This window comes from Hypomesus transpacificus, chromosome 11, assembly GCF_021917145.1.
Source record: "Hypomesus transpacificus isolate Combined female chromosome 11, fHypTra1, whole genome shotgun sequence".
NCBI lineage: Eukaryota > Metazoa > Chordata > Actinopteri > Osmeriformes > Osmeridae > Hypomesus > Hypomesus transpacificus.
In genome coordinates this window covers 10,806,165-10,818,682 of record NC_061070.1, presented here as the reverse complement: position 1 = coordinate 10,818,682, position 12,518 = coordinate 10,806,165, and the positions used below count along the sequence as shown (strand labels likewise).

The 12,518-nt window shown below is 45.4% G+C and overlaps 1 protein-coding gene across 6 annotated transcripts in view; it reads right to left on the bottom strand.

Moving 5' to 3' along the window:
- The window catches only part of ldb3a (LIM domain binding 3a), a 42,136-nt gene extending 29,925 nt beyond the window's left edge, over positions 1-12,211 (bottom strand). For 4 of the 6 annotated variants that reach the window (XM_047028938.1, XM_047028940.1, XM_047028939.1 and 1 more), the window contains exons 1-2: positions 12,118-12,211; positions 9,176-9,371 (exon numbers count right to left, since the gene is read on the bottom strand). In XM_047028938.1, coding sequence (XP_046884894.1) covers positions 9,176-9,271 — 96 coding nt within the window. In that variant the 5' untranslated portion in view covers positions 9,272-9,371; positions 12,118-12,211. The remainder of the gene's footprint in view (positions 1-9,175; positions 9,372-12,117) is intronic. The other 2 variants (XM_047028941.1, XM_047028942.1) reach the window with 1 other exon arrangement.
- Between the last annotated feature and the right edge of the window lie 307 nt (positions 12,212-12,518).

Below are 12,518 nucleotides of genomic sequence, written 5' to 3'. Positions count from 1 at the left end.
ACCACCCTGCATTGACTTCCCTATCAACTTCCGATCTGTAGGACCATCATGCCATCTCTAGCGGCGAGCCCCAAGCACTCAGTGAGACACTGACCATCAGGAAAGGGGAATGAAACAGAGACATTTCTCTCAGATTAAGGTAGGGCTAATAAAGTCACTGCAGCAGTCTAACATCGTAACAGTGGTCAAGTTAAAACAGAGATCCACTACGACTGTGTGCACATTGTTATGATTAGCTCAACTGTGAAATGTCTTTCCAGTCAGATGTGGCTACCATGTTCGATAGTGGCTATCTAATCTGAGTGCCACGACCCTTTGCTATCCTCACAATGGATGAGAGTGAATAATGACATAGATGAGGATGACAGTCATTAAAAGTGACACAATCCTATTGATATTGACTTGTTGATACCAATTAGCAGCGCTATAGAGGTCACCATGACAAACCATAAAAGAGCCTTGTTCTCAAGCTGATCAGTGACAAGGAGCACTGCCAGGGGCAAAGCTTGCCCTTTGAGGAGTTGTTTTCCACCGTAATTATAGCCAAATCTGACATGGAAAAAACTATCACTTGAATATCTGAATATACAGTATATAGTATATACCATAAACAACAATAAAGTGTATATCATAAGTGTCTTTAGTGACTGTCTGGAAATGACCCACTACTAATCTATGGGATTTACTAAGCTGCAGCAGCTGTGGCTACACCACAACACCCTGGGACGAATACTTCTGGTCCTCGGCGCTCCAGTCACAGGGATAATGTCGCCCCCTAGAGGCAGGGTCTAGTAAGGGAAGAGCTGGAGCTGGGCCCGTGCTGGGAGTAATTACCCTGCTCAGGTGATCACACCTATGAACTCAGAGTGGGTGCCTCCCTGTCCCATGGGACCGGGGGGTCAGATAAGGTTGGACACAGCCCCTTAGGGAAGTTCAAGTACAAGTGCTGGAGATCTGTCGAGGTGTTATTGGAAAGTGCCATGGTACACCTGACTAGATTGCAAAAATGTGATCATAGTGGAAGGAGGACATGTTTTCACTTCATCGCACTGACGTCAAGTATCTGGTTAACTGAAGTGGAATTATAACGTGCGTGAAACGTGGAATTATAACGTGCGTGAAAACAGGAATACCAGTAGGAATAAGACGAATGGTGAAGCAGAGGGTAAAGGTTATGCATGTAAAAAAACCGACATGTATACAGCAAGTGTTGCTTGTTCTGTATGTGCGGTGAGTGCTGGCCATGTCTTCCATTAAAGACAGATTCACAGTCTGAATGACTCCCCCCCCTCCTCCTCCTCCCCAGGGCTCCTAGGCATCGCAGTGGCTGGTCTTTTATAGCGGGCCCTTCCGCCACAAAATGTCAACTCTAATTGGCAGACAAGACTACTAGGAGTCTTTTGACATACAGCATGCACCAAAGGTTGCCGTGACGATGGCGTTGCCGCTTGGGTGGATGCCGGAGGTGGGGCCGGAGCCAGCTGCATGGCGATGACTCAGACACACGCACTACTGCGGCCTCACAGAGCAGACCCCGGGCAACCTTTCACCCATCACCTTAGCTAACCCCCCCCCATTATCTCAATGTATGTATTTATTTATCCCTCTGTATCTACTGTAGGTTGGTTTCTCTCTCACTCTCCCACACACACACACACACACACACAAACGGTGACAGACTGTGGTTCACCTGAACCTGGTAGTCAGTCAGAGCCAGCTATGTTCCACTCCTTAGCCATCAGCTGGGCCTCTTTCTTCTCAAATGTACAGTTCCTCAGCCACTCTCCTCCAAACATGTCGTTCACATCCCTTCTCCCAGCTATGTTCAGCCTGGAAGAGGTCTAAACTTCTTGGTTGCACTGTCAAATTGACTAAACTGTTCTCCCCTCCTCAAACAATAAGGCTTGTTTGAAAAACACACAAGGGGAGGCCATTTTCTTTTCTGAGGAATACACTTTATAGTATGCTGGTCCTACTCTGCTGTCAGGGTAGGAAACAGGATATTGCGTTGGCCAGGCAGTTATTAAGTGGGCTTCTGTGAGTGGTGTTTGTTGGAGTGGCCAAATTGACTTCTGCTATCAAGATGTCATGTGCACCATCAGAGACACACTGTCAAACTGCTGAGCAGCAAATTAGATAAGGATGCAATGAATACTCATGCTATTTCTAGAGCCAGGAATCTGTTCTGCCACCTTAGCAGGTGAATGCACAAAACGTTCACTTGGAATTGTTTCAATTAAACTTTTGACAACTGTGACCCCCCCAAAAAATGTCCTGACTTGCTACCGCGTAGTTTGAACTGCATTTGAACTCCACATTCATTCAAACTCTTGCTTCTCATTGACTGAATCCAGAGACTTCCAAAGCCAAAGGGGAGAGGAAACATAGACACACCAGGCAAAACAAAAGGCTTGAGAGGAGAGAGGGGTGGATTACCAACTGGCTAACAAAATCTCTGTTAACTCTCCACCCCCCAACTCTGACCAATGGACGTGTGTGGGTAAATGGTTGGCTGACATGCCAACTCAAATCTCCAGAGCACTCACGACAACACAAAGAGCCCTGTTTGGTACGCCCGAGCTAAGATAATGGGGAAAAGGGGGCATCCAAATGGAGAGAACGCAAGAGAAAGGGAGAGAGGGGAAAGAGTAAGATCATGTGAGAACGGGAGTGTTAACAAGACTAGATAAGAGAGATAAAGAGATGAGAGTAAGAGATGTAAATTGGAGGTGGGCAACAGAAGAGTGAAAGGAACAGCGGCAGAAAGAGGAAAAAAAGAGAGAGAGAGATAGAAATACAGAGAAACTAGAGTGATTGCCAGCCAGCAGGTTATAAATAGGGCAAGGAGGCCCCAAACTCTATTTACTGCTTTATAACAGACTGACTGGCTGGCCTGGCCTACCATGTCCATTATGTAATCCTTCGATCAGATCAGAAGATGAGAAGTTTTTCTCATCAAGGACTGTCTTCAATTATGAAACGTGAAATTTGCTGCAGAATGCTTTTCACAGGGAATAGAATGTGTTGAGGAATTGAATTGATTTCTGTCATACTGTAGGGCAGCATTCTTGGAAACCAAAAACACACACATATATGTGAGCTAGTTTCTGCTGTGTGAGTCTGAAAGTGTGAAAATGATCTGGCAGCCAATAAATGCGATTCGACCCAGCATTCCTCTGAATTTCCACAGAACCCACCACCTAGAAGTCCAGCGGTGCATTGTGGGAAACATCCTGGCCCTCTTTCATAGGTGACTGGACCAAATGACCTCTCAGTAGCGTCAATAAAACATCCAAACATCAAGGACACACAGCCCAGCAGACAACTAACATTATCAGAAGGATAGCCCTCTCCTAAAACCAGAGACTGGTCAAATATGTCTGTATTACTGGACATACTTCAACTCTAAATCTCCAGCCCCTTTAGACACGGCTGGGAGAGGGGGAAAAGGAAGAAGACAGTAGGTATGTGGGTAAGTGTGGGCACTGGTGGGTATCTATAGCCCTCACAATCTGCCCAAGCAGCGCTGACCTTCAGTTGCTTGCTAAAAACAGCCCTGTCTGTCATCAGGCCCGGCCTGCTGGCTGTCATACCAAAGGCCAGGGGAGGAAAGGGGGCAAGGATGGTAGGTGGTGTGGGGTGATAAGGGTGCTGAGGGGGTGGGGTAGTGCTGTCTGGAATGCAAGGGCCTGTTATGCCAGGGCTTACATTAAAGACAACATTATCAAGGTACAATGGAGGCGGGTGACGGGGTATATCAGCCTCTGGTCTGCTACTGTGATGTAAAGAAGTTGGGGGATGGGGGAAGGTTAGGGGTAGGGGTTGCAGCATGGCAAGTAGCCACCAAAGGCTTCCTCTGGTGCAGTATCAATGTATTGAGCTCAGCAACGAGATAGGCCCTGCCATGGGAATTCATTGCAAGTCGTTACTGTGCACTATTAGTTCCAAGAGATTAGATTTACAGTGGTGGGAGCTTCGGTCAATAGGTGGTAAGGCAATCTGAAGGCAATATCAGCAATATGTCAGATCAACTTGAAAACCAAGCATTTCTGTATGTACTCGGGCAGGTAAAAAGGCTGTGAATATTTCAGAATGCAGCACACACTCATTGTCAATATGCTGAGGAGAACAGGTTAACTGTTTATCTGATTCTGCTAAATCTAAGGAGTGGTATATAAAGAGAGGGGGGGGGGGTGATGTCTGTCTGTACCGAAAGCACCACAGAGAAGAAATAGACAGAGAAGACATTTAGGATTACAAATCAAATATCTGTCGTGTTGACTTGAAGGATCAAACATTTTTGGGATGGAAGGATGCAGGTACTTCAGTTCACCCACTGTCAAGACAGAATACACCCAGCATAACTTCATTGAGAAGCTCTGTGGTTCTATATCCCTGGCATATAGGTGACAGACTGCTCTGACACTCAAACTCAGATACCATCATGAGTTAATGCATCATCCACATGCACCTTTGAGGATTAGTGTTCATCTGTCAATATCAGTCTGCTAGACTAAATGTGTGAGGGCTGACCACTTAACTACCACCCACGAGAGATGATCACATCATCCCAAAATGTTACCCGATCTATCCAAGATGGAAAACCTAGCTGCAATGGATATGAAGGACTAAGAACGGCCCCGTAAGCAGACACCTGAAATCCAGAAGATTCTCTGGTCTGTACCCAAGGAGAGCGGACCAGCAGGGAGGCCCCGAAACTGCATCAAAGAATGTCCTGAAAAGATTACTACAGATCAAATGAAAGCTGCTCGTATAACCCTATCTTCTGGGCTTAACGGGGTACAGAGAAGCTCGACTAAATTCCTAAGAGATTAGATCACTTTACGAAAATAACCTTATATCAAAAACCTTTGGTGTGTTGCACACGCCCCCTTACAGGTGACCCAAAACATTAGAGTTCATATCTCTGACCGCATAACGTATGGCAGTAAACAGCCAGCTATTCAAAACTGTATAGAAGTATCTGTGTGTAGCTAGCATTGTGTAGTCGATTCATGACATTTCAGTCAGATGACAGACAGGGCCACATTAGGCTGTAATACCAGTCCAATCTTAAAGGAAATGTCATCGTGCTTTCTCATAAATACAAGGCCTTTATGAAGTAATAAAATGGGGGCTCACTACCACACTGTCAGATGTATCAAGTTGAGTTTAGTGACAGAGATAGCTGCTGTCTTACCATTTCGAATCGAACTGCAGATTAAAGGCTTCTGCCCATGAATGAGCTGTGTCTTTGAGGCAAATATTTGCAAGTGAATGAATCATTCAAAGAAAGTCTAAAACAAATAACATTTGTCCACACGGTGCAAAGCTATTTTCACACAAAAAAAGAGGTTCTTTAAAGTCCATCCCTTCTCCTGGCCAATTTTCCTTTGATCCCAACCTTAAAGTAAGGTATTTATAACGAACCATCTGTTCCTTGCCATTACAGCAGGGTTTCATGCCTTCAATATGACATCTGCTTCTGTTTTTATTTCTTTAGCCTCGTAAAAATGCATTCACTTCAATTTAAACCAAAATAATCCACAATTTGATTAACAATCTAGACTGTGGAAATGTCTCAATTATGCTATGGGCTAAATCTTGAGTATACTGTACAAGACAGAACGTGTATATTGTACTTTGTTCATGTAAAGACATTGTCACGGTATAAATGCATTACACAGTGATTGCTATAAGTCCAGAATGAGTGGTTCCATTCAGTTGCCTTTAACTCGTCCAAGAGGCAAAATTCACTGAGCACCCAATAAGTGAAATATTATGCTAGCAAAGCAGTTATCCACGCATATAGTGAGGCTATAAATGTATCGAAAACAAATACATAAAAGTACCAAAAGAGAGAGAGGGATATCGAGAAATAAATTGTTGAGGTAGGTCTAAAGCCTTACCTTTGCTATCTTAACCCTGATCCCAGTTTAATACACTACAGCATGCAGACAAATGGGAAGAATCTTCTACAGCCAGACTGTCTCCTGAGGTCTCAGCATGGAATGTTAGTTCTGCCTTCACTATGGAAACACACTCAACTCTACTGACAACATCATAATGATGGCAAATTATCAACAGATGTCACACATCCTACACAAAGCACCCCTTTAAAAGCATATCAGTCGGTGGTCGTTGGTAAGTGTTCCACCGAATAAGGGCAACGGCAGAATGTCTTTATCACAAAACAGTCCTGAGGATTCAGTTCTGTTTGTGCCAACCTGTGTACGATCTGGGGGATCTCATGTGGCTAACGACGGGGGCTATTGCTGACATCCAGTACAGTAAGGGACATGTCAGTGTCATTGGAGCCAGTGTGGTTAGACTGGTGGGTGTGTGGACCCGGCCCAGGGTTGCAAGATGCGGGAATGTGAGTGACACAGGCAGCTTGGTGATCTGCACCTTCACAACCATAACCCCATGCCTTCCCCCAACCTTGTTCCCCTTTTCTCTCATACACACCCACACACACACACCCTCACACACACACCCTCACACACACACACACAACCCCCCACTTCTCCTACTGACTATCACACCTGGCACGTTGCCAAAAAAGATACCACAAACCACAGACCACCCAAACAATCAGCATTGCCTAGTGCAGCAATGGTAGCCTATTATTAGACAGGACAGATACTGCCTATGCTGCAGATCCCCCCCCCCCCCCCCCAGAGAGAGAGAGAGAGAGAGGGGAAGCTCCTCCCCACCTGTTGGATGGCTGAGTGACTGGGCCTGATGCTGCTAAGGCTACATAGGCCCCTAGCCTCAGCCCCCTGTCTCCTAGCCTCAGCCCCCTGTCTCCTAGCCTCAGCCCCCTGTCTCCTAGCTCAGCCCCCTGTCTCCTAGCCTGAGCCCCCTGTCTCCTAGCCTGAGCCCCCTGTCTCCTAGCCTCAGCCCCCTGTCTCCTAGCCTCAGCCCCCTGTCTCCTAGCCTCAGTGCCCTGTCTCCTAGCCTCAGCCCCCTGTCCCCTAGCCTCAGCCCCCTGACTCCTAGCCTCAGCCCCCTGTCCCCTAGCCTCAGCCCCCTGTCTCCTTGCCTCAGCCCCCTGTCTCTTAGCCTCAGCCCCCTGTCTCCTAGCCTCAGCCCCCTGTCTCCTAGCCTCAGCCCCCTGTCTCCTTGCCTCAGCCCCCTGTCTCCTAGCCAGAGCTTAATGGGAACCTGGTTGAGGTTCTCATGGGAATGGGGCCTTAAGTCTGTGAACATCTCATGAATCTTAATGGACACTGGCACTATGCTTGCAATGATCATTCATCCAAACCATCCCCCTGCTTCAGGTGATGTCACTGCCTGTTCCCTTTCCTGTTAACCTTGCGAGACAGCTGGATTTGCGAGATCATGAGAATCCATCTTGCCAATCTCCAAGTTATCTGTTGGTGCCCGAACCACAGTGGTTCGGACCAATCAGGATCTCATGAGGAACTACTGGCAGCTACAGGCGTGGATGAAGATAGCCCGTGATTGACGATGATAGACAGATGGTTCATTCAATCACCTGCCAAGTATTTTCTGGAAACTGTCTGCCCTTTTCCAAAAAGTTGATAGGATGACTTCCCAGATGGATATGTGTAACACACCATCTGGCGGAGTCAGGTTACTTTCTTGTGCCATTGCCTTCGTTCCTCGACCGTGGCTATACTGTGGAAATATCCCTTCACTGACATGTTTACTAGAGCTTTCATGCTGTATTACTCATGCTGAAAATTATAATAGTTTGAAACAGTCAAGAAGTAGGAAGTTTGTGTCATCGTGTAATGACTGTGAATGGTTTCTCGAGGAACAGAGGAGAGACAAAATTGTTCTCTGGCCACAAGTAATTTTTGGACGGGTGATAGAATGCCATTGTATCATATCACAATGGACTGACTCTAACTGCCACTGTTTGACATTCCTGCTATCTTTTAACACACCTGTCTTTTTTCTTTTTTTCAATTCTGGTTCCTCTAATGTCAGGCGGCCACACAGTGGACGTTCAGAAACATGGTACATAGACTTCATGGTACATAGTCTCCAATAGACACTATCATGGTAGAATCATGGCTGCCAACACACCACACCACTCAATCCCAGATGTAGGGTATTGTACATTGACATTTGCACACATAAAGATGTGTACATGCTTCCTCCAGCCAAACACACGCATGTTACGAAGGTAAAGACACACAAGTGTCTGAATGGATGATTAATGCATGTATGTGTGTATGCCGCAGCATTTGTCGATGTTGAAAGCGAACGTGTATAATGTTTAGTGTGGTAGTGTAGCGATAGTGTACAATGTCTTTCCGTGATGAAGTTAACATCTAAAACCAATTTTAACATTTTCTATGCACACACCACAGAAGGCTTTCAGGCCCATAAAGAAAATTCTGGATCAATTCTGGATCATCTATACTTGGTTATGTTTACCTTCCATGGCCTAAAATACCTGTAACATTGTCAAATGGACAGTTGACAGCAAAAGACGATCCCTATCTCAAAATACACAAGGACATTCTCTTGTCACCATTCTCCTTTGTGTAACAATAGAATTGCTTTTCCAAAGCATCCTGCCATTTACCTGGAACCCTTTGTCTTTCAAACTAAAATAATATTATTTGGGGCTCACAAAACACATGTACACCTTTGTTGAACAAACAGTAGATTACGGCCCTCGGATTATTCCAGTGTATAGAATAAACCTATCCTCCTCGTTGCTCCTTAAACAACCACCTGGGTTGTGAGACTGTATCTTCCAACAGAACAAGGATGTACACTATCCCAAAAGAGACCATACCACAACTAACCCTAGAAATGGCCTCCCAGATCATTGGAAACCACTGCACCATTGGAACATTAGCAGACATCCAACCAAACCCAAGTCCTGCCATAGGACACGCCCCTAAAGTCTCAATGTTCCACACTGTAGAAAACACGCACACACAAGTACATCAGCAAAAAGGGCATATAGGATTATACAGAATACCGGAATAGAATATATAATATAGGACTACTTACTGATCCTATCACTGCTAAGACACATCATTTATTGGCACAATGACACACATAGGCTCATCCCATTGGACAAAAATATCCCTAACACGTTAACCAAAGACATGATATACCTTGTATGAGAGTCCATTCTTAGCACAACCTTAAACCATTTGAACATTTGGATGGATCGGTCACTTACCCTAGAGATGGTCAATGGCATGTTGAAGTCCTTCCCTCCCTGCAACCTAAAGCCCCAAGGCGCAGGCCCGCTCAGTGACACGTTGTAGGTACTCATTCTTCCAAAGTCTTTGTTGTTTGGATTATTGTCAGATCTTTTTCCAAGGTAGTGACAAAAAATGGGGGTTGGGGGGGTTGGGGCAGGAGCCAAATAGCCTCTGAAAGAAAATAAAAACTCGATGTAACTCGACTGAAAGACTGAAAAGTTTACAATAGTTCCCCAAAGTGCCTCACAAAGGCCCTGTGAGAGGAGAAAGCGCCACTGTATCTGAAAGAGAGAATAATGAGAATAGATAATGACAGAAAAACAGTGGAATGAGTGAGAGAGAAGAGAGAGGTCTTGCCTGCTCTGATGAGCTGAAGTGACAGCCTAAGAATAGCCACCTACTCTGCACACTGTGATAGCACTGTGGCATTGTGGGGGGGTGGAGTGGGGGGGGGTTCCCGTATATGGCATGTAAGGAGACACCCAGAATGCCAGACCTTCCATGATACACAGGGCTAATATAGCCCCTTCCATGGCCAACAGATTTTTCTAGACACCCCCTCCCCCTCAAAACCCTCTATCAGGGGTCTTCCTCACACAGGTTCTCCCCAAACACACCTCATGTTTGGGGGTGGCTTGAGGAAACGTCTAGTTAAGGATAAAACATAGTTCTGATCCTTGATATTCTACTGTAATTTTGATATGCACTATTTGTATGTCGCCTAAGTGTCTGCTCAATGACAAAATGGTCAATGTAAACATACACAGTATAAGACTGTATTGGATTTTGTGTGGGTCCCTAATCCAATCAACTTTCCCATTGACATTGAATATGGAGAACTATGTGGTACTGGGTAATGCAGTTCTAAGAAGACGTCAGGCCTGGTAACGCTCCAGACATAGACAGATAGCAGCTCTCTGGTACTGATACAGTGGGCAACTCCAGTCCTGTCACGACCCAAACTACTGTATAGTCCAGTCACACAGGACATGAGATAGGCTTGTCATTAAGGACCTGTGCCCTGGCCTAGCCTAATTTGGAAGAGGCCTGCCTACCAAAACGTTTCTGAAGTAAGTTTAATCCTCTTTATCAATGGGAAGTATTAGATAAGAGGGTTAATATGGAAAAGAAACAATTGGCTAGCAGGTAGAAAATAACAACAAAAAGAAATCCAAGATCCACTGTATTACAACAAGTATATTACTTTATGGAAATATCTTTATGTGTGTGTGTGTTTATGTGTGAGAGAGAGAGAGAGAGAGAGAGAGAGAGAGAGAGAGAGAGAGAGAGAGAGAGAGAGAGAGAGAGAGAGAGAGAGAGAGAGAGAGAGAGAGAGAGTAGCCATCACATTCATGCATGAGATATTTCCTGGTTTCCCTCAGTGGCAGACTTAAACCCAGTGTGGTGTATTCTGTGGAGTGTGTGTGTGTGTGGGGGGGGGGGGGTAGGGTGTGCCTCTAAGCCCTGTGAATAGACTACTGACCATGACTCAGTGTGTGATCACAAAGAGTGGTCCGACATTGAATCTCACTCTGTACGCCCACATTTGACTGCACTGTTATTGTATCCAGCCATAAACACACAACTAATTACCTTCTTGATATGATGCAGCAATGGCCCCAGGTCAAGAATGATCAACGCTCAAATAAGAATACCTGGATGTGCTGTTCCACTAGGGCACGACAAGAAGACATAGGCAGTGAGCTAGCTAGGAAACAATCTGACGATACTTGGAGCGAAGGCATGAGACCACTCTATCTACGATATCTGCCACAGTACATTGCAGCACTCAACACATCTACAGTAGGAGCATGGGTATGCCAATCATGCAGCTGTTGGGAACACAGCGAATGTTCCACTGATCCTGGTCTATCCTGTCACAGGTCCACTCCACTACTCAGATGTGTGGTGGTGAGACAGCCTATGAGGTCATCCGGATACTGCTTTATCAGCCAATGGCAGGCATGTGGGGCTGGAGTATTGGTCCTGGTCTGGTGTCAACTGAGAGATAGAGATGTGGTTGTGGGGGGTCATGGAGAAGCATTGGCACTTGATCTATCTGCCTGGTGTCTACCTGTCCCCTGTAGGTGGCCCAGTGTTGGCCCAGTGTGAGTCTATTCACACCTCTGCTACATAATACACTGTCCCTGCCCTACCTGGAACCCAGCAGCTGCACCGAGCTGCGCTATTACATTCCAACAACAATCATCAAACCTCGAGATTCTGTTCAAGTCATTCTTTTCTCTCCGGGTAGATTGAAATGTCTGACAATACCAGACGTTTCCCAGACAGACTGTATATTACTTAATAAACAATGTCTGTGTCCGGACAGCTACAGGAAAGATTTCCTGCCTGAAAAGGACATCATAGTAATAGCAACTGCATATGTATTATGCAAATGTACTGTATATATTCATATGCTGAAAACTTAAATAATACATGCTCAAGTAGCCTCCCAAGTCAAACTATTAAGATACACACAAATCAGCAGCACGATTCATATAAATGCAATGTAGGTCAGGGAAGGAAAAGCTTCAATTAAGAGTCTACACAATCACACTTCTCACATTTCCGCTTCTAAAAGTTGATGACAGCTTCAGGTCCAAAGCATGCTGAAACCAGCTGGTTTCAGCAGCAACAGGTGATCCAGAGTGGGGAAGAATGGAATTTCAGGTGACAGCCAAAACGGACGTAATTGCATGTTAAAGTGTTAATGCTTGCAGTTGAAAACCGGAGCTGCCATCCGCTTACAGCAAGCAACTGAGTGGTTATTCAGACAAACGTGATCCCATGCAATGTGTTGTTTTGTCCAATGGCGACACACGAGGATAAATTGTTGTTAAGTAACAAGTGGTTTAAAGGCCCTTCAGTTCCTGTCAAGTTAAGCGCTCAAAAGGCGACGGCTTTACGTTACTACCTGCAGTTGTTAAATGCGGTCCTCCTCTTGCCGTCCCCTCTTGAGTTTCGCCACAGTATGACACTCGGGACAACCTTATCCGATCCCCGGGACCCTAGGGCTACGTCAGCTCACGGAAGGGGGGCGGGGGGGTTAACGGAGGATTTTCATTAAAGAGGAATTATTAAAGCGACAGTCATCCTTTTCATGTTTACGACCTCGCTCACCATCAAAATAGAAAGCAGAATGGAAAGTTTGATGAATAATTCGCCACATAATACATTTCGTAAGAGCTATTGTGTGTAATGTCCCACCATTCCACACCTGCCGCTGTACACATATTGTCACCCAACTGGGTCGTCTGAAACTACAAAATGTTTGAATTTAAAGGATTTATGGCTTGGATGCAGCTGTTCAGTGCA